This window comes from Amia ocellicauda, chromosome 5 (genome assembly GCF_036373705.1).
Source record: "Amia ocellicauda isolate fAmiCal2 chromosome 5, fAmiCal2.hap1, whole genome shotgun sequence".
In the NCBI taxonomy this organism is placed as follows: domain Eukaryota; kingdom Metazoa; phylum Chordata; class Actinopteri; order Amiiformes; family Amiidae; genus Amia; species Amia ocellicauda.
In genome coordinates, this window is record NC_089854.1 from 42,305,770 (window position 1) to 42,325,413 (window position 19,644).

A 19,644-nucleotide genomic window follows, 5' to 3' on the forward strand; every position below is an offset into this window, starting at 1 on the left:
CTTACCCAATCTTTTGCACAGCTCTCTTAAAAAGTGATTTTATTTTGGTGTTCATCTGGGTTTGCCTTTCCTTCTGTTGTGTTTTGAATAAACCAGACGATTGATTTAGTAAACAAATCTATGATTTCCTTTGAACGCCTCCCAAGACAATGCAACATCTTGGATTGTCATATTGACCATAAATCCTGCATTGATTCCCAACTGCTATCCAGACTACTTTAATAGTCTTCCCATTGTAAACTTGGGAGCTACTTCAATGCATGCAACCAGTTGCAAATTAATTGAATCTTTGCTTGCAAGCCTGAGTAATAGCGTATTTTACCTTTTTTGTTTTTTCTTCCTTCTCCTGCAGGGCAAAATGGTCTCTGTTATATTAAGAGTCTGTGTATAAACATGCTGTCTATCCCATCAGTCTCACAGAGACATTGCCTGTTTCAGAGTAGCAATACTTTTTAATGCACAGCTTTCAAGTCCCGGCGTCTCATTCCGTCTCATTGAAAGCAGTGCATTATTTGATTGTGATCACCGTGCTCAGAGTGCCTGTCCTCTGTCACTTCTCGGTGGCACATCCTCTTTCTGGCAGTGCCTGTTATCTGTATTCGGTGCTGCCCTTTGACAATTGAAGAATGGGGCTGGAGGAATTCTTCATATTTATGCGTTTGAAATTGAACCTTGCTTACATGCCGTTGAAGGACATTGGTGAATCTAGGAGAATTTTGTTCATCCTTATGATTGCTGTCATTCAAGCGGTAATACGGTTTAATGTATTGTGCAGGATGTTGTAACTATTTCTAGTGTAATGTATAAAGGGATGACAAAGGGGAAAAATACTAATTTGTATTGTGCATTGGTCTTTTTCATCTAATGAAAGTTACTTCTGCAGTTTTCATAAACCTAGATGTGAGTTGGCTTTATTATAGAATACAATACAATACAATCATTATGGGATAAGAAGGATGGAGTATTTTCAGTTCTTAGCAAACCATTTGCCTGCTATAAATGAGTGCATCAAATTCTGGGTTAGACAGTGGACTGTCTGAAAGAAATTTAATTACTAAAGGTTTTAATATGGTGGCTGCTTCCAGTCAGGAGGATAATTAATTAGTCTGAAATGTTTGAATCTAGGCTACATACTTGTTACAGTTAAATTAATTCCACTAAGTGTGCAAGTCTGCAGTAGTGTGAAAATAACATGGGTGGGGATAAGTCTAATTTGTGTTCTGAAAAATGTGAACTAAACCATGCATTTGGCATATGGTAAAAATTAATTTGGTTGCTTCATTGTGATGGTGCATTGAATGAGGACAAATCTGTCATGTGAACATGGGCATTAGCTTACTCTTCGATAGCTAATGTAGTTAGTGCCTGATTTTAATAAATCAGATTTCAAGCCAGTATGTAAAAAAAAAAAAAAAAAAAAAAAAAAGTTGTCATCTTGTCAATTATGCTTTTACCTTATTCTAACCCCCAAAAAACAAAATGTTTAGAATTATTTATATCAGATGTTAGTCAGATATCTGGGTAATATGAGGATCTGAATCCATTTCTAGATTACAGACTGATTGCATCACAATCCCTCAAGTATTGGCTTTTGTTAATTAACCTGACTAGCACTTGAAGACACGTGTCCCGTGCCTCTTTCCATGTCTACAAATGTCCTGAGATATAGTGTCCTGTTTATCAGATGGTGCAGTGTGCTGGATAATGTTGTGCCTCAATGAGCCCTAAAGTAAATTTAAAAGCTATACGTTGGCTTAGTCCCATGACTGAGGCTGTCCCTGTCATTCAGTAATAAAATAATCAGTTTACTGTTTGCCCAATGTAATCCAATGTAGCACATGTTTCACATCTAGCTCTGTCCACACTCTCCTGACAAGGCGGTCCATCACTGGGATCTATATTACTTAGTCAGTGGCATCTGGCAGCTCAAGTAAACCGAATGGATTAATTAGAAAAGACGATAAAGGTGCTTAGTTTTACCCATCCTTAAGGAAGAGGAGAGTCCAAAATAGAGGTGGAAATACATAGTTTTATTTTCACGATGAGACATTTAAACCCAGCCTTTGCGTCTGAGCATTCATGACCTCGTGACCTTATTTTGCAAGAGTTAGGATGTTAACCTCGGGTTAATCGGGGAAAGGTCAAATGAATCTGACCTGTGTTCATCACTCTGTCCTGTGCTGATTAATCAGGGGATATTCTATATCATCTATATAATTGTCTGAGAAGAGTGATTCCTGTGTTCTTACTGGTTCAGATGTGACTTTGGTTCAGTTGGGAAGTTATTCTGAAATGCTCTTTAAATGTTGTGAAAATCTCAATCTGTACCCTTGGCTTCTGTAAACTATGTATCTGTGACATAACTGAATGTTTTGATGACTTAAGTGTAAGGATTCCAGCTGACTGAACGAAGTTAAGAGTGGGGAAAACCCTGGACTTCCATAGTGATTGATGGAGTGGCAAACCAAAGTTGGCATAATGAATGTTTTAGCGATGGAGGAAACAAAAGTGGAGTTGTGCTATGCAAGAAATCACAAAAGTATAAACCATTTAAACCAGTGCTACAACATGGAATTTGAGCTGGACACCGGCTGTTTCTGCCCCTCACTAACACCTGCATCAATGAGAGATTGCTCCCCATGCTTTGTGTTACCATGCTTTTAAATAAAAATAAAAATATACACTCACCTAAAGGATTATTAGGAACACCTGTTCAATTTCTCATTAATGCAATTATCTAACCAACCAATCACATGGCAGTTGCTTCAATGCATTTAGGGGTGTGGTCCTGGTCAAGACAATCTCCTGAACTCCAAACTGAATGTCTGAATGGGAAAGAAAGGTGATTTAAGCAATTTTGAGCGTGGCATGGTTGTTGGTGCCAGACGGGCCGGTCTGAGTATTTCACAATCTGCTCAGTTACTGGGATTTTCACGCACAACCATTTCTAGGGTTTACAAAGAATGGTGTGAAAAGGGAAAAACATCCAGTATGCGGCAGTCCTGTGGGCGAAAATGCCTTGTTGATGCTAGAGGTCAGAGGAGAATGGGCCGACTGATTCAAGCTGATAGAAGAGCAACTTTGACTGAAATAACCACTCGTTACAACCGAGGTATGCAGCAAAGCATTTGTGAAGCTACAACACGTACAACCTTGAGGCGGATGGGCTACAACAGCAGAAGACCCCACCGGGTACCACTCATCTCCACTACAAATAGGAAAAAGAGGCTACAATTTGCACAAGCTCACCAAAATTGGACAGTTGAAGACTGGAAAAATGTTGCCTGGTCTGATGAGTCTCGATTTCTGTTGAGACATTCAGATGGTAGAGTCAGAACTTGGCGTAAACAGAATGAGAACATGGATCCATCATGCCTTGTTACCACTGTGCAGGCTGGTGGTGGTGGTGTAATGGTGTGGGGGATGTTTTCTTGGCACACTTTAGGCCCCTTAGTGCCAATTGGGCATGGTTTAAATGCCACGGCCTACCTTAGCATTGTTTCTGACCATGTCCATCCCTTTATGACCACCATGTACCCATCCTCTGATGACTACTTCCAGCAGGATAATGCACCATGTCACAAAGGTCGAATCATTTCAAATTGGTTTCTTGAACATGACAATGAGTTCACTGTACTAAACTGGCCCCCACAGTCACCAGATCTCAACCCAATAGAGCATCTTTGGGATGTGGTGGAACGGGAGCTTCGTGCCCTGGATGTGCATCCCACAAATCTCCATCAACTGCAAGATGCTATCCTATCAATATGGGCCAACATTTCTAAAGAATGCTTTCAGCACCTTGTTGAATCAATGCCACGTAGAATTAAGGCAGTTCTGAAGGCGAAAGGGGGTCAAACACAGTATTAGTATGGTGTTCCTAATAATCCTTTAGGTGAGTGTATATATAAAAAAAATCTTTGTTTCTCCATAACCATCATTTGCTTTTTTGGTTGACATTTGCTGTTTTGTTTTCTGCTTGTTTACTTAGCATTATACCAATGGCTAGAAGCAGATCGTCATGGCAGGAGCCAAGAGACTGCAAACACAGGTAACAAAAAAACAACAAAAAAACCCCCCACAAAAACAATCAAAAATAAAAATCAAATCAACTGCCAGCTTTCACTCCTGGCTCTAAAATTCCTCCATCCCTTCCTTGGTCTTCCTTTATTAACCTCTCTGGCAAATCTATTCTAAATATGTGGGTCGACTTGTTATTCTAAATCTGATTTCTTCCCGAAAATAGATAACCTTTAATTTTATTTTAACCTTCCTCAGATAAAATGATTCTAGGCTTTTTGTTTACCTCTAGGCTGGTTCACCTTATCTCACATGCTGTGTTTGAAGGGATTAGTTTTAACAAAGTGGCTTAAGTGCTACCCTTCTGTGAAAAGTAAAGACTTGACGTCATTTCAAACGTGATTCATGCCAGCTATCTCTATCTGCATCCTGTCTACAGTAGAGCAATGGTGTAAGATGGTGCCAAACTCCCAGGATGCACCACCCAGAGAAGAGGCTGTAGTTCATCACAAGAGCTGCTGGAAGGCAGACACAATTAAACCACCACATATGCTTATATTTTGAGTCCTTTTACTGCTCGCTCCCATCTTTAGCCTCTAAACGTCTGACTGATAGGAACAGCATTGTTAGAAATGCAATGAAAACGAGGGAGACAATATTCTCTCCTGTTCATGTTTTGCTTTTCATATACAGGATAAATATATATGGACTACCCAGAAGACATGTGAATCGGGGGTTTGTTCTGTATCCTAATCCTGTTAGTTCTGTAGGTCATCTTAATTGGATCATTTCTAAAGACTGGGAACGAATGATAGTTAAGTGACTTGCTCCATTAAATCCATTGTTTGGTTAAGGTAAATCTGCTACTTGGTAGTTATTCAGGTCTTTGATCCATAATTTAGAGAGATTTTGCTATTTGCCTCCACACCTGCTGAACTCATCACAATTATAAGTCTCCAAGTCTTTAGTGATTTGCGGCAGGACTAGCACTCTCCACAGATCAGAGTTAGACGCTCCTATCCTACAGTGTACAGCTTGTGTTTTTACTGCACTGTTAGCACATTGTCATCTCCTCTCATATTGGATGACAAGTTGAAAGAAGCTGAACATCTTATTGCCAAACACTGCAAACTCTTTGCAGTCCTGTCAGTTTAGAGAGAGGTACTAAAAACCCAGAGGAGATTTTGGATTAGTTCAGTAAAGCACTCCCCTTGTATAATGGCAGACAATGGAGCGGTTTCTGGAGTTGGGGTTCAACATGCTCACATATTTAAATAGACCTGTTGGAGGAATAGAAATCCCAATTTATTTTATTTTTTTACCCCTGACTCCTCCCCTTGAAATGAAATTGAAATGTCTTTCCTGCATGGGCTCTGATTGGGGGAATGGGAGGAAATAACCTCAGGGTTTGGGGGCGGTACTGCAGCTAATTGGCAGTAGTGTTTCCTAGCAGTCAGATCTTCGTTTTGTTCCCTTCCTTGTTTCCTGTATTGTTTGCTTTACTCACCGGGCTCCTTCACCCACCCTTGAAATTCATTCCTGCGTGTTTCAATCCAGATTGTGACTCTACCAGTGTTGTAATCATTTGATGTCAGTCTCTACACTGCTGTCACTTTATCAGGTCTTTGCTCACAGCTTGGGAGTCCTAGGTAAGTTGTGGAGGCGTTTCTTCACAGAGAAGAGCCGAAGAAATTATGCTGGGTACGCAAAAATCAACTGAAAACTTTCTTTGGCAGACTTGCAAGGGATTTCCTGCACTTTGTAAAAGATCCTCCGAGGATGGTGGAAGACAAATTCTGATGCTGTTTTTAATCTCTCATTCCTCTCACCCTTAGATGTATTAACACCATTTTAAACATGCAGTGCATGTATACATCTTTGGATAACTGATAACTTAATTCAAGTTTTAACACTGAAAATTTTCATCCAACCTAGACTTCAGTCAATGGACCTATTAATCTGTATCAAAACTTGGAATACCCAGTTCTCGACATTTACCATTAAAAAAATAATAATAATGCACCATTACGACGTGTTTTCCTGAACCTGAAGCAGTTCCCATGGCTTGTATTTATGGAGAGATGGCTATGCCTGCCTAAAAAGATTAAAGTTGTCTTCATTTCATCCTTCAAACATCCAGGCAAAAAAATAATTACTGGCTATGAATATTTTTAAGCAGTCATTACAATTCTAATAGCAGACACAAAAGATGTTTCCAGGAATACAGGAGACCTTTTAATCATATTGTTTATGGTTTCTCACTATGAGCTCTTAAGTCATCTCTAGGTTTACAGCGATTGTGATTTTAAATTGGGGGTGGGGGGAAGAGAAGAAATCTTCAGTTCCACATTTTTCATTTCTGAATAAGAAAGGATAATGAAGGAATTACTTTTATGGTTGCTTGAATTGGTACATAAAGCTACAGAATGTAGAAAATGAAAACATCTAGTATGTGAATTCATTTGTGTTTTTTTGTTTTGTTTTTATATTCACATTAATGTAACGGCCTCCTCTTTGATATTTAGGCCAGTCTCAACGGTCTGTTCATCTATATCAGTTCATTTTTAGCCCTGTTAATTACAGAATTTAATGGTTTCGCTGTATTGATTTCTCAATTTAATCTCTCATTTTCACAGTCTATTGCTGAGCGAACTGTTAAAAAATAGTGCTGATATGCAATATTATTCACTACATGCAAAATTAATTCCATTGTTTCTTCTAAAGGTTTTCACATTTTCTTAGCTCTGTTTTCAGGTCAGGCTTATCTATGTGTCAGTGTCTGAACAATTACCTTTTAAATGTGTAGGTTTCCATTTATTTTTCTTTAATGCAGCATATTTTTAAACTTGTTTAAAAAAAAAAAAAAATTCCAGCTGTTATTCAAAATAATAATGAATACACATCATTCACTAGCAGTTTTACTCTCAGGGACCAAAACTCGATTCAACTTGAAACAGATGGAGTCCAAAAAAAACAACTTGAAAATATGACCATCTATTTTTTAATTTGCAATTTGCAGATTTTAAGTTTATTGCAGTAATGTTTTTCATGTGAAGTTACAATTGCACTTTTTTTATTGCACTAATTAATATTTAATATGGGTTCCTATTATGGTGACTAATGGAACTGTATGTTGGATTTCATTGCCAAAACATTAATGTAATAGTATTTTATGACTTTGACACTTTCATTTAATAAGTCATCCATTTTAACTTGGTGTATTAATGGGTCTTTGAATTAACATTAAATATGAATGCTATTTGCATTGCAGAGACCTGAAAGTGCAGAATAACAATGAGTTTCCCCAGTAATGAAGTAGGGACCCTTCTTGGCATATTCCTTGCTTGTAGATCTAAATTGCAGATACTTTTTATTTTATTCAGTGGTGGAAGTGTGCACAGAAAAATGTCCCCTCATCTCGGTTCTGTGCTCTTTGTTATATACCGTCTCTACTGTAAATTTGGCACTCGATTTGTCCAGAATACATCCTCAGCTTTTCAGGTTTCCTCCATCTCAAATATCTATATATATCTATATATCTATATATCTATATATATATATATATATATATATGAAAGGGGACTTGGTGATATAACTAGATGGCGCTTAATTTTTTTGTATTTAATCCAAGCATTTTGAATGTGTGCGAAAGCAAGCGGTTTTAGTTTGAACTTGTTCCTCGAAAGCGCTTAAGACTTTTTTAATATGATCACAGAGTACAGCTGTCTTGGCAGATTTTAGGATTGTGTGTTCTGGTCTGAATCTGGTTTATCCAAACATCCGAAACAGATCTTTCATGTATTGCTCTTGCATGGAGTCCTGTTATAGCTCCAGTTAAAAAATCAGCAAATAGACATACTGGCAAGTGGTATGCCATCAGTAGAGCCAGGGATAAGTGCTTCCATCTATTTCTAGACTCAAATTTGCCATTTGAATGTCTATCGGGTAATAATAACTGCAAGGTCATCGCTGGAGATACATTCAGATGGAGAGTAGAGCATGACTGGGCATTTTTCCACCATGCTGTACATTGAATGCACCTGCATCAGCATTTGCAGGGTTTAATCTTTCCCAATGATGCCACCCTTGGCTGAGCATGTTCAAACTACGTGTGCTATTGGGCTTTGTCCTGTGATGTACAGCAAAGAAGGCCGCTTCCCACAATTCTCTATACTGAGGGAACAATCTGAAAGTTCTTTTAATTCCTCTTTTATATTTTTTTTATACAGAATTTATTTAAACTGCATTCTATAAATGAGAAGCAGCTTTCACCCACATCGCACAGTTGTCGTGGAGGAATGCTGGGTGTGAGAGTCAATCACTGGGGCGAAATAGCTCATGAGTAATGGAATGGAACGGCTGGTATTTGCAAGCTGTGTGCTTTAACAGAGTGGGACTGTCTTTGTGTCTCTGCATGAAGTCATTTTTTTCCCTCTACTGGCCTTTCATCATGGTTTGCCATTGGCCTTCTTTTAATTCCAGTGACAGGCCATTTCACTGTAGAAATGTCAGACTTTGTTAATTTCAACAAAGACTAAAAGGGACACAGTAAGCAGGCTTTTTGTCCTTGTTAACTGGGACCTTTTTAATGCATCTTTGCACACTCTAGCTTAAATTTCTTGCCTACCAGTCATGATATATTATCTATTTATCCCATTCTGTTTTTCAATAAACAAATGAAAGCCTATGTCTGTCCATTTGCATGAATCCTTGTTAAGATGTCAGTTTGCAATGGACAGCACATGTGAAAGCCTTTCTACTGATGTACAGCTCTGGAAAAAATTAAGAGTCCATTCCAAGCTCAGAAATCAATGTTAATGTGGTCACTTAATTTTTTCCAGAGCTGTAGATGGATAGGAGAACAACAGTGTAAATATGCATCCAGCCTTCCTTGAGACTTGTACCATACATATTAGGTGGTAAGTTGGGCATACACAAACATTGTTTAAACAGTCAGGATGTATGTTTTCTCGGCCTCCATCTTTTTTATGTTTTGTCATGTAGTTATGTAAAAATTTGATCTGCTTCTTTGCAGGTAACAAAGGGCAAGTATGATCACAATATAAAACCAGTTTAAGTCTAAAGCCATGGCGCAAAGCATGGCGCAGATCACCTTGACTACTGTCTAGGCTGTTCTACGTCACCAAAACAGCGGTGGTGATCAGTTCATACACCTGGGATGTAAATTGTTTTGTTTCTGCTTCCAGGGGAGAATTTCGAGCAGAGTCCCCTCAAGAGGACTTTCAAGTCCAAGGTTCTTGCACATTTCCCAGAGAACATTGAGTGGAACCCCTTTGACCAAGATGCAGTCAACATGGTGAGTGGTGCCCTTGGTGATGGTTGTTGTTGATAATGGCTCATCCTTTACTTCCCTGTACTCACAAGGATTTCGAATTTTACCAATTCCTACTAAATGTTTGTGTTTTTTGTTGTTTTTTTGGAGCAATAAAATAAAATGTAAATGCTGTAGAAATATTTCCTGGAAAGCCACACCATATATAATAATAAAATGTTTTTCAAAGCAATAATAAATGTCAATTTCTTTCCAATGAAGAAACCGATTTTGTGTGTTGTTTTTATGCAGCACTGAATTTAGCTTTAGTTTTCTTGATTTCTGGGAGACATTTTAATTAACTAATGGGACATCTCTAATTAGAGGATTTGCATTCCAAACTTTTTTGGGCAGTTTTACAGAAAACTGAGCTAGAAGCTATGGCATGTGATTGCCTAATCTGAATATGAAATACATTAAGCAGTCTAATTATGAGTTAAATTCTATTGATATATACTATACAGTACCCTGAGGTGTCTGGCATTAAGGCTGTAATGGAAGGGCCTGAATGTATACAATTTAGAGAGTGACAGTGTACCTTTAACTAATTTAACTGTTGGAAGCTTTGGAAAGGAAATGTTCAAATTATATTCTTGAAGGGAGGTACAGTGTGTGCTGCATTGTCATTTGTAAAGCCAATTAAATAAAGCCATCACATGATGCAATTGGCAAAATGAGGTTCCTAAGATAAATGGTAAGCTAATGGCTCATCTTTGTTAATTTGGATTTTGCTTTTATTGCTAATGTTTGGGTTTGGAATGGGGCAAAACCAGTAGATTTCTGGAGGCTTGAAAATTACTTGAATAATAAGGAGGCATTTCAGATTAAATGTGCATTAATTAGAAAATTGACTCATTCTGAAAATGAGGGAGAGACATTTTGTTTATAAAAATATATAAAGAACTTTGACCATTGTTTTTTGAGGGATTAATAAATACATAATACATGGACATTGTGGAGTTATGTTGTCATAAACTAGTGACTCATTTATAATTTTTATATCCATATGAGACACTGACTCCCTACACCTCTAGTTCCATCCCAACCCCTCCTACCTCTTACATAGCATCTGAATTTGTGTGTCAATAAAGTCGTTCTTACTCTGTACTATTATATCCCTTTCATATGAATATTTATATTTCTTTCATCTGCTCTAGAAACGTCAGTTGGCCTGCCTTGAACAGCTCACTCACCATCATTAAGATACTGTGAAATTAATGCATGCGTTACTTTGAACAACTCCACTACCTGATTTTTTTTTTATCTGTTAGTTGTTGCCAGTGAAGGGCATCTAAAAAATAAATAAATAAATAAGCAAGTAATGAACACATCACCCCCCTGCTATTTGTGAAATAATGGAGTTTAGTAAATGGAACATCTAAAACACTTAAAGGTAAAGCTTAACTGCAATGGACTGATATTAAATTAGTATTCATATTTCATTAAAGACTGAAACAGTCTCTTGGCATCTCTTTAATTTTAATGGGAGAAAGCTTGGTATAGCAGACAGCTAAATAAATACGTACATGTATGCATATACATGCATATAAAAGCAGTGTGAATTCCTAGGGAATGGAATTTGTTTATTTGGGTTGTGTCTGTGCTGTATAGCTGCGCTCTAGGCTGTTCATGAATTCAACAACTGTATAACTTGATAAACCTCCATCAGATCAAGGACGACCCTATGGTGCATTTAAATGAGCCTGTTCATCTTTTAAATGCATCTTTTATCACAGCAAGTGCTGGTATAGTGACATGGTGAGCCAAATGTGCTGAATTTGAGAACAAACTTTGAAGAATGTTAGCCATATCTATCGTCATGAATCAACCAATTATGTTATTAGAACATGGCACAGATGCATTTTTTTTTCTTGCATGCTTTACTGCAAACCTATCATGTTGTAGTAACTTTTTATTTTTGTATTCAAGTTGAACAAGCAAACTCCTTTTGTGAAATGAAACCAAAGTAGGCGACTCTATTACAGATCTTCTTCGTTTGATCTCAGCCAGTTGTTTATGTATTAATGAGAGAAGAGATTTGTGGTGAAATTAAATATTTCTGTTGCAGTTAAGATATCAACAGGCAAAATACATCCATTAATTTGAGGGACTGGAGTGACACCTGCAAATTGTCACTCTCAACCAGGCCATCAATGTCATTCACATTCACCAGTGAACGTTATATTAATTCTGGAATCTAAGAAGCCAAAAAGGACCACCAGCAGCTGAAAACCACTAATATTACAACCAAAGCATTCATAGGCCATGAGTACCTATTCGTCCTTGAAAGGGAAAGTGAATAACCATAACCAATGGTCCAAGGTCATATTTTCCATTCTAGGCTCAAAGACTCAATGAACCAGTGATGCTAAATAATTAATTTTGGCTTCTCGGTTTACTTCACTGTGGAAATGTCTATCTGTGTGGGGCTTTTCAGTGATGGACACATGAACAGCTTTACAATACTTCTTTAGGTTTACCTGCATCACATTATTATCCTTCATGTCAAATACAACAAGCCTAACCTGCTTCTACTATTTATGGTAAAAAGCATAAGGACTTCAGAATTTTCTGAAAGTTGTCTAGAAGGTGAAGACAAACTGCCATTTTTACTTCTAAAGTGCTGTATAATTTAATTATAGCTAAAATGACTACAATATGATGATTTAGGTTATTTAAGGTTATTTATCTTTTTTTTTTTTTTTTTTTGCTTGGCAAATCTGCTTTCAGTAACAGCTGTGTTGGACACAGACATTGTGCATGTATTGTGACGACATCTAATTAGAATAAGTAAAATCAAAATAACAAATTAAATTGAAAGCTAAGCTAGGATATTCATTGCTTCATTTAAGTAACAGTATCTAATCCAGCCAAATGCGCACCAGCTCTAGTGTGTATTTTGTGTTTTGAACTTGGTATGTAAATGCTTCACTTTTTTTCACATTTCTGGTTCCGTTATCAGACTGACACATGTAACTGAAACTAACTGACATTGCCTGTGCAGCTGCTCTGATGCCTGATCTGGATGGGAATGTCTCATGACTGTTGTATAATATACTCTGCAGACGCCTTATACACACACATTCTGATTCACTGATGCCACTGCATTCCTTTTTTGCACTTGCTCTGCATACATTTGGCTTCCAGTAAATAGTAGGCGTCATTAGATATGAATTCTGCATATGAATTCCCTATTTTACACTGCTCTTTAAAAAGTAGCATTTTCCCTTTGTTTTTTTTCATTTACAGTGCAACAGTCTTGTCTGAATCATCTCATATGGTGTGCAATGTGTGTGACGGTTCATTGTCAACTCTTTGTATTAACCTAAATAAACAAACCGTAAAATACACGGATAGAACTAGACTACATGTTGAATTTCACATCACGTACAACAAAATCTGGTGTTGGTAGGGATTATCATCAGAAATTAAATCTGGTGAGTGATTTGTTAATTTTTTTCTGCCCAACTGTGGTGCTTATGGAGCAAGCAGCAAGGTGAGGATAACTTCCTTAATGTGTACCTGTGTGAAGTCACCGCCCCGGGCCCCCAGTCCTCTCGCTGTAATCTCTTTGTGTGTTGTGCAGCAGAAAGTGATCACAGACTCCATTTTAGATTATAATTAAAATATCTTAATGGCCCTAAAGGGATTAGGATAAAAGGCTTGAGATAATTGCTTTCTCTCTCTTCCCGCCCCCCCCTTACTAGAATGGTGGCCCAACTTGCTCATCTAAGACGGCCAACCAAGTTGTTATCATGGTTTTTAATTACGAAATATCCTCATTAGCCAAAACACAAGTGAGGGAAAGCTGGAAAATGAAAGGGGATAGATGACGTGTGATCGTAATCTCTGCATTTGTTACGGAAATAATGTATTGCCCAGGTCCCAAGGAGCACACTTATTTATTTGCAGATAATTATGCATTGTTGAATATGTATGGCTCTTCCTTCATTTGGGAATGGATGCTTGAATGTAGTTTGAAGAAATTATGAAAATCTGTTCAGAATTATCCAGTTTTGTGTATACGTTTCAGACACTATGTATGTCTACCCAAAGTAAGTTAACCAGTTAATACTGTGATTTTAAACTGGGTCAGTCAAAGATTCGATTCCTGGGTCTTTATTACAGGGGGGGGTTCTCTCGGTTTTATCAAGACGAACTCGCAAGTTTTAAATATTCTTTTAATCAATTGTAACATTGTCAAGGTCTGTTCCAATATGCATCGGCACAGTCTTCAAAATATGTAGTAGGAGCCTGTAACCATTTCAAAACCATGGCAAATATTTTATTAGTTCTGCAATTTCACTTCATTCATGACCAGAAGTCTACCAGACATTGTGTTGCACCTGTCTTTTAAGATCTTTACAATCTGGGCTTCAATTATCCAATAAGGGGCTGAACTGAGATTACGGCACATTTGAACTTATTCAGCCAGTGTTGGAAAGATATATATATATATATATATATATATATTTGATTGCATGGTTTGACATCATGGTTTGATTGTCTGCAGTCTGTTATCACCAATTTTGCAAAGAAATCAATAAATGTCAATCTCACTTTCAAAACGAAGTATATATTATATATATATATAGTGTATGTATGTATGGAGTTCCTTGCAGTGTAGCTTGCAAATCAAGATTCCTGCAGGGCCACTGTGTCTTGTAGCTTTTGTTGCATCCCAGTTCCCACTTATTTATTGATTTGATAAGCTTTTTAACTAGATTAATTTAATACATCCCTAAAGGCTGCAAATTATACTACAGGCAGTGTACCTTGAATGAAACCCTTATACGCCATCAAACTTTTTAAAGTACCTTAAAACAATATTGTCTAATTAGCTTAGTAAGAAATCCATTTGAAATGAACCAGCTGGAAGAGAGTTTGACACTTCTGCTCTGTGGTTGTGTTCCCAATGCATTTTGAATAAATCTATTTTTACCAAGCCTTTTTTTTTTTTTTTAAATATAAAGAGACTCTTGTACATTTAGCAAACGCATCCAGCACAAATCTTAAAATACTGGTGTATATTTGTTCTAATCATATAGTTTGTATGTTCCTCTTTTGAATACTGTGCCACTGAAATATTTTTGTGGCTTTTATATCAACAGTTTATATGCCAAGAAGGCTGGTTATCTCTAGAGCAGATGTAGAAACCCTCCCTACCGTTCGCAGGCTGTAGAAAAGAACATTGTCCGTGGCTGTAATGCAATTATATTTTACAACAATTTTACCAAGAGCAAATCGAGTGAAACCAATACAAAATTTTCTTGTGGCATTTTACAGGCCTAAATGTTATATGGATTGAATCTACCCTCCCATTCAAATCTCTGATTGAGGGGTTGTGATCTTTCACCCTTTCAGTGAAGTCTGTTTTTTAACCACAGATCCCCACTCCAGTTGTGTGGGGACAGCTGGGCCAGACAACAAGCCCGAAGGCTGATGTCATTGCCAATTATGATGCTATCAGGTTACATTCCCTAGCACTTGAGATAATGTCAGTATTGTATATATTTATATAATGTGTGTGGGATGTATGTTATTTTGAACTGCAATAACGTTCTTCTGCCTTGCTTGGAAATATGCAGAGAGCTCCTGATAAACTGGAACACCTCTGGTAGCAAATCTGCGTTTTTTGTTTTTGGGAGAGAATAAACTGATGGCTTGCACATAACTGTTTGAGAAGGAAAGAACATGTCTGGGTAAAAGTTTGACAATGGCTGTGTACGTAGGGGAAAAAAAGCAGTTCTCAAAAGTCTGGTGGGAGGGGGTAGCTTAGTCCACACTAAACTTCCCCACTAAATCTTAGGCTTTTCACAGATTCAGAGTTGAGCTCTATCGAGGGCTACAGCTATTGCAAACCCTATAATTTATATGTGGTGCATGTTTCACTGTATTCTACAAGCCCCCTCACTGTTATAAACCCCAAACTGATTTATTTTAATCTGTCTGTTCTTCTGATTTTAAATATTTTAAAAGAATGTTCAGAAAGTAAAATACATATATATGGTCTATGAAATCAAGGACAGTTGGGGATGGGGAGGGAGAGGAGAGAAAATGCTTTAATCTCATTCCCTTCATTTTTCAAAGCTAATCAAGGGAACCTAAACACCTGCTTCTCTTAATTGGACCAATTCTGCTTTAATGATTAAGAGCTTACGACTGGTAGTTTCCTGCATTTTGGGAACAGGTTCCGACTCCTCAGATGTGTAAGACACCAGCCGGCAGACTTCCAGCCACGGCTGTTCATTTTTCACTGTCAATTGTATGATTTACCCGGATTGATGTCTTGACTTCACTACAAACAATTCAAGTGTGAAAGCCATGGATCACATCTAAAACATAGTACTCATGAGCGTCACATACCACTTTTCCCCAGCTGTCTATACCGGTGTTCTGCAAGTGCCTTAGATGCAGGAAAAGAGCTAAATTGGATCTCATAAATACTGCAGCCAAGAGTGTGATTAATAACTCCACTTGTAGATCAGCACTAGAGTATATGGGTAAGTAGGAGGTTTAGTGGGGTCCCCAGTTCTGATCCTGAAAGGCTACATTGTCTTTGGATTTTTATTCCCTCGGTCTTCCTAACTACCTGATTTCAAATGCTAATGAAGCAAATTGTCGTATTAGAAACAATTAAACCTCTCTTCCCAGTTCTGAGAGTATTCGTGATGTAGAAAATGTTGGAAAACCCGCTAGGACTGGGGACCTCTGTTTTAGAGATCAGAGTACACTGGTCTGCCCACCAGTGATCCAAGATGCTTCTCCTGGTCTCATTGCCCTGGTAACCTTGCTCTCTCTTTCGCCTCCAGCTCTGCATGCCCAAGGGGCTGTCTTTCCGGACACAAGTGGACAACCGCGATCCCCAGTTCCACTCGTACCTCATCACCCGGGAGGACGGCTCGCGCACCTATGGCTTCGTGCACACCTTCTATGAGGAGGTGACCAGCAAACAGATCTGCACGGCCATGCAGACACTCTACCAGATGCACCACGCCGAGCACGCCGGCAGTGTGTGTGCCTCGTCCTCCTGCAGCATGGACTCACTGGCCAGCAGCCTGGACGAGGGAGACGCCACATCCCTCAACAAGCTCCACTGCTGCAGCTCCTATGACATCAGCCGTGACACACTCTACGTGTCCAAAGCCATCTGCCTCATCACCCCACTGCCCTTCATGCACGCCTGCCGCAAGTTCTTGTCCCAGCTGCACCGCGCCGTCACCTCCCAGCAGCCACCCCCCCTGCCCCTTGAGAGCTACATCCACAACGTTCTGTATGAGGTGCCCCTGCCGCCCCCCGGCCGCTCCCTCAAGTTCCACAGCGTTTACGAGCCTGTGGTGTGCCAGAGGCCCGGCCCCAGCGAGCTGCCCCTGGCGGACTACCCCCTTAGGGAGGCTTTTGAGCTGCTGGGGGTGGAAAACCTTGTGCAACTCTTCACCTGTGTCTTGTTGGAGATGCAGATCCTGCTTTATTCCCAAGGTAATGCTGACCCGATTCCTCAGTCTCCCTAATTAATGGTCTTGTGTTTTTTCCTCATCACACCCGTTTTGTTTATTTATTTTCCCCTCCTGACTGTATATATGGAATATAAAATGTGCGCTATTCTGTGACTCCCCCAAAAAGGGCACTTTTAGATCATCCACTTCCTGCGTTTCAGTGTCTTATTACATCTGTTGAACTGCATGATGCGTTTGCTTGTCTTATTTTGTTTCTTGTTCAATAATGTATTAGTCACCTCGAGCAATGAAAAGTGCTTCTGAAAAGGCTTCTCAAAGCTTATTGCCAGGAAGTGTACGGAGGAAGCAAATTGTGGACCCCAAGGTAACCCATTGTAAATTCAACTCAGGGAAAACTGGTAAACTGCCCCATGTCATTTCCTCTCATTCAACATTGAGAAGTTTGTAAAGTAAACTTTTTTTTTTTTTGCTTGAATCATTAGTTACCATGGCAAAATAACAATCATGAGGAGGCACAGAAAATCAAATAAAAACACATTAATGATGCATATAGAGGAAAAATGTAAGCGACCGAAGAATACATTAACTGAAGTAATCCTTTTATTGGCTGTAGATTATGTAGATCTCTATGATGTGCTGTCATTGTCATGAAGTTGCCATCAATTATCCATTATCAGTTTTTTGTTGGTTTCAGATGCAGGGTTCTGCATTTAGTTTTTATTTAAATACAATATTTTGTTTTAAATGGTGCTCTTGAGATCTATAAAATGTGATGTAATTGTGCACCTAAAACTGCAAGATGGCAAGGAGATGCAAATGAAAGAAATTGAACCTACCAATGCTTCTGGACTTATACAATATCTGTTTTCTTGTGCACAGTATCAGTATATATTTTTTAAACAATTTTTAGACTGCTGAGCCTACAATGAAGATTTATTATGAAACCAACCATGACATGTAGATCTTAAAATAACTTGCTGTAAGCTAGTGATACAGCATATTAATGGAAATCTTTGAACTTGACACGGCATACAGTGAGATGAAATGAGATGATGGTCTTGGTAATCTGCGAATCCTTCAATATTTAATCGGCAATCCTGTTCATATATTTCTTTCCGTCAAATCTAATTTTTCTTTTAAGCAATTTATGCTTCAATGAAAATTGTTACATTTTGCAATATTTGATATGGCTTAAACACATGCCCATTGAGTAAAGCTCCACCTAGCCTTTACATAAAGTGAAATGTTCTGACCAGTTATTAATTTGTGTGCGCTTTCTAACATCCAGAAAAGCTCAGGATTTGTTTTGTCTGTGCAGAAAACAGGCAAAAAGAGGCTTGTAGTTTAGTTAAAGTTGAGTCATTAATCATATCGGATCTCTTGCTGCCAGGAAGATTAAATGCATCTAGGGATGGGCAGGGATAAATACAATTCATATGGCACCAGGAGATGTCATAAACCAGTATTTTTTGTGTGTATAAGCCATTATTGTTAATTTAGTATTCTAGATATCGATGCTCTTGGATTACTTGCAACATATGTAATGCGCAAACTTGGCCGTGCTTCTCAGAATTTTGCATTTGTGTGCAATTTGAATCTACAATCTTTGTTTAGCTTTTATTTTTCTCTCTCATATGTATCGTTTCTCAGTTCTCGGTTTCAGTTTTACAAGGCGGAAACTTTGATAAGATCGTGTGTTGAATTTATTGATAACTGCGTAAACGAACAGTACTCGTGGGACACCACATTCTAGAAACCATATCAATTAAATGTGTACTGCAAATGCATTAAGTAATAATTCAGAATCATCGTCATAATTATTAGTTCCTGATAAAATAATAATAATAGTCTGAAGTTTGTGACAAGTAACAAAACAAATATAACAGACTAATAGCTATTGTAATTATAGGCTAGAACTGCAGGAAGGTTATGTTGTGTCTCTAAAGAACAGAAGTGCAGTCTGAAAAGGGCTTGTAAAAGCTCAAACTGCCGAGTCATATTAACAGAAAGTATAATTATGAAAGGTAGGAATGGTTTAATTTAAATTTGTAATTTGTTCTTTTAGTTTTTAGTTTTTCCTGAGACTTATTAGTAGGGTTTTTAGATTTACCTATTGTCAGTCAATTAGCCTTGCTACCCAATTTTGTCTGTGCAGTAAATGAGTATACAGCATCTGAAAACCAGGCCACTGTCTTTGAATTAGCATTCACAGTCTTCTGTAACTTCAAAGACAATTGTCTAGCCAGATGATAACTCCCTTTAGCTGGGCCGCCTGGGCATCATTCCTGGGAGGTGGAAGACGTAAACGCCTCATTATGTTACCGTTACCGGTTTTGAGAAGGTGTTTCCTTTTATAGCTCCGTGGGCTTTTAATCATCTTCCCTGTTCCGAACAAGGTTATAAATAAAAATGAGGCAGAAAGCAGCAGTCGCGCACTGCCTAGTGTTTCCCCCGGGCTTCCCTGCTTCCTCCTGTCACTCACTGTCTGTGTGCCACAGGCTCCGGCCTCACACAAGCAATAGCAGATGGTGCAGCTTCGCCTCGTGCACACACTGGGCGAAACGTACACAGGTAAGAAATAGTTGTCCTAATGAGACTGAGGCCCACACAGACGTAGGCCAGAAAAGCAGGATTAATTTGCCAAGGTGCCGACACATACTGGTATATATCCAGTGTAAGTGTTTTAATAATTTGAGTCCTTATTATCATAATTTGAGTTATTGCTCAACATTGGCCTATATATTGCTCTGGTCTCTCTCTCTCTCTCATATCTGACCCATTTATTTGTTTTTAAGCTACACTGTGTCAAACTGCAGCAAAAGTAAGCTAAGCCAA

At 38.4% G+C, this 19,644-nt stretch overlaps 1 protein-coding gene across 13 annotated transcripts in view; it reads left to right on the forward strand.

The window, feature by feature from the left end:
* The window catches only part of dennd5b (DENN/MADD domain containing 5B), a 99,639-nt gene that overhangs the window by 39,757 nt on the left and 40,238 nt on the right, over window positions 1–19,644 (forward strand). For 7 of the 13 annotated variants that reach the window (XM_066705273.1, XM_066705272.1, XM_066705274.1 and 4 more), the window contains exons 2-4: window positions 3,992–4,051; window positions 9,228–9,337; window positions 16,165–16,831. In XM_066705273.1, the coding sequence (XP_066561370.1) occupies window positions 3,992–4,051; window positions 9,228–9,337; window positions 16,165–16,831 (837 nt within the window). The remainder of the gene's footprint in view (window positions 1–3,991; window positions 4,052–9,227; window positions 9,338–16,164; window positions 16,832–19,644) is intronic. The other 6 variants (XM_066705277.1, XM_066705284.1, XM_066705276.1 and 3 more) reach the window with 1 other exon arrangement.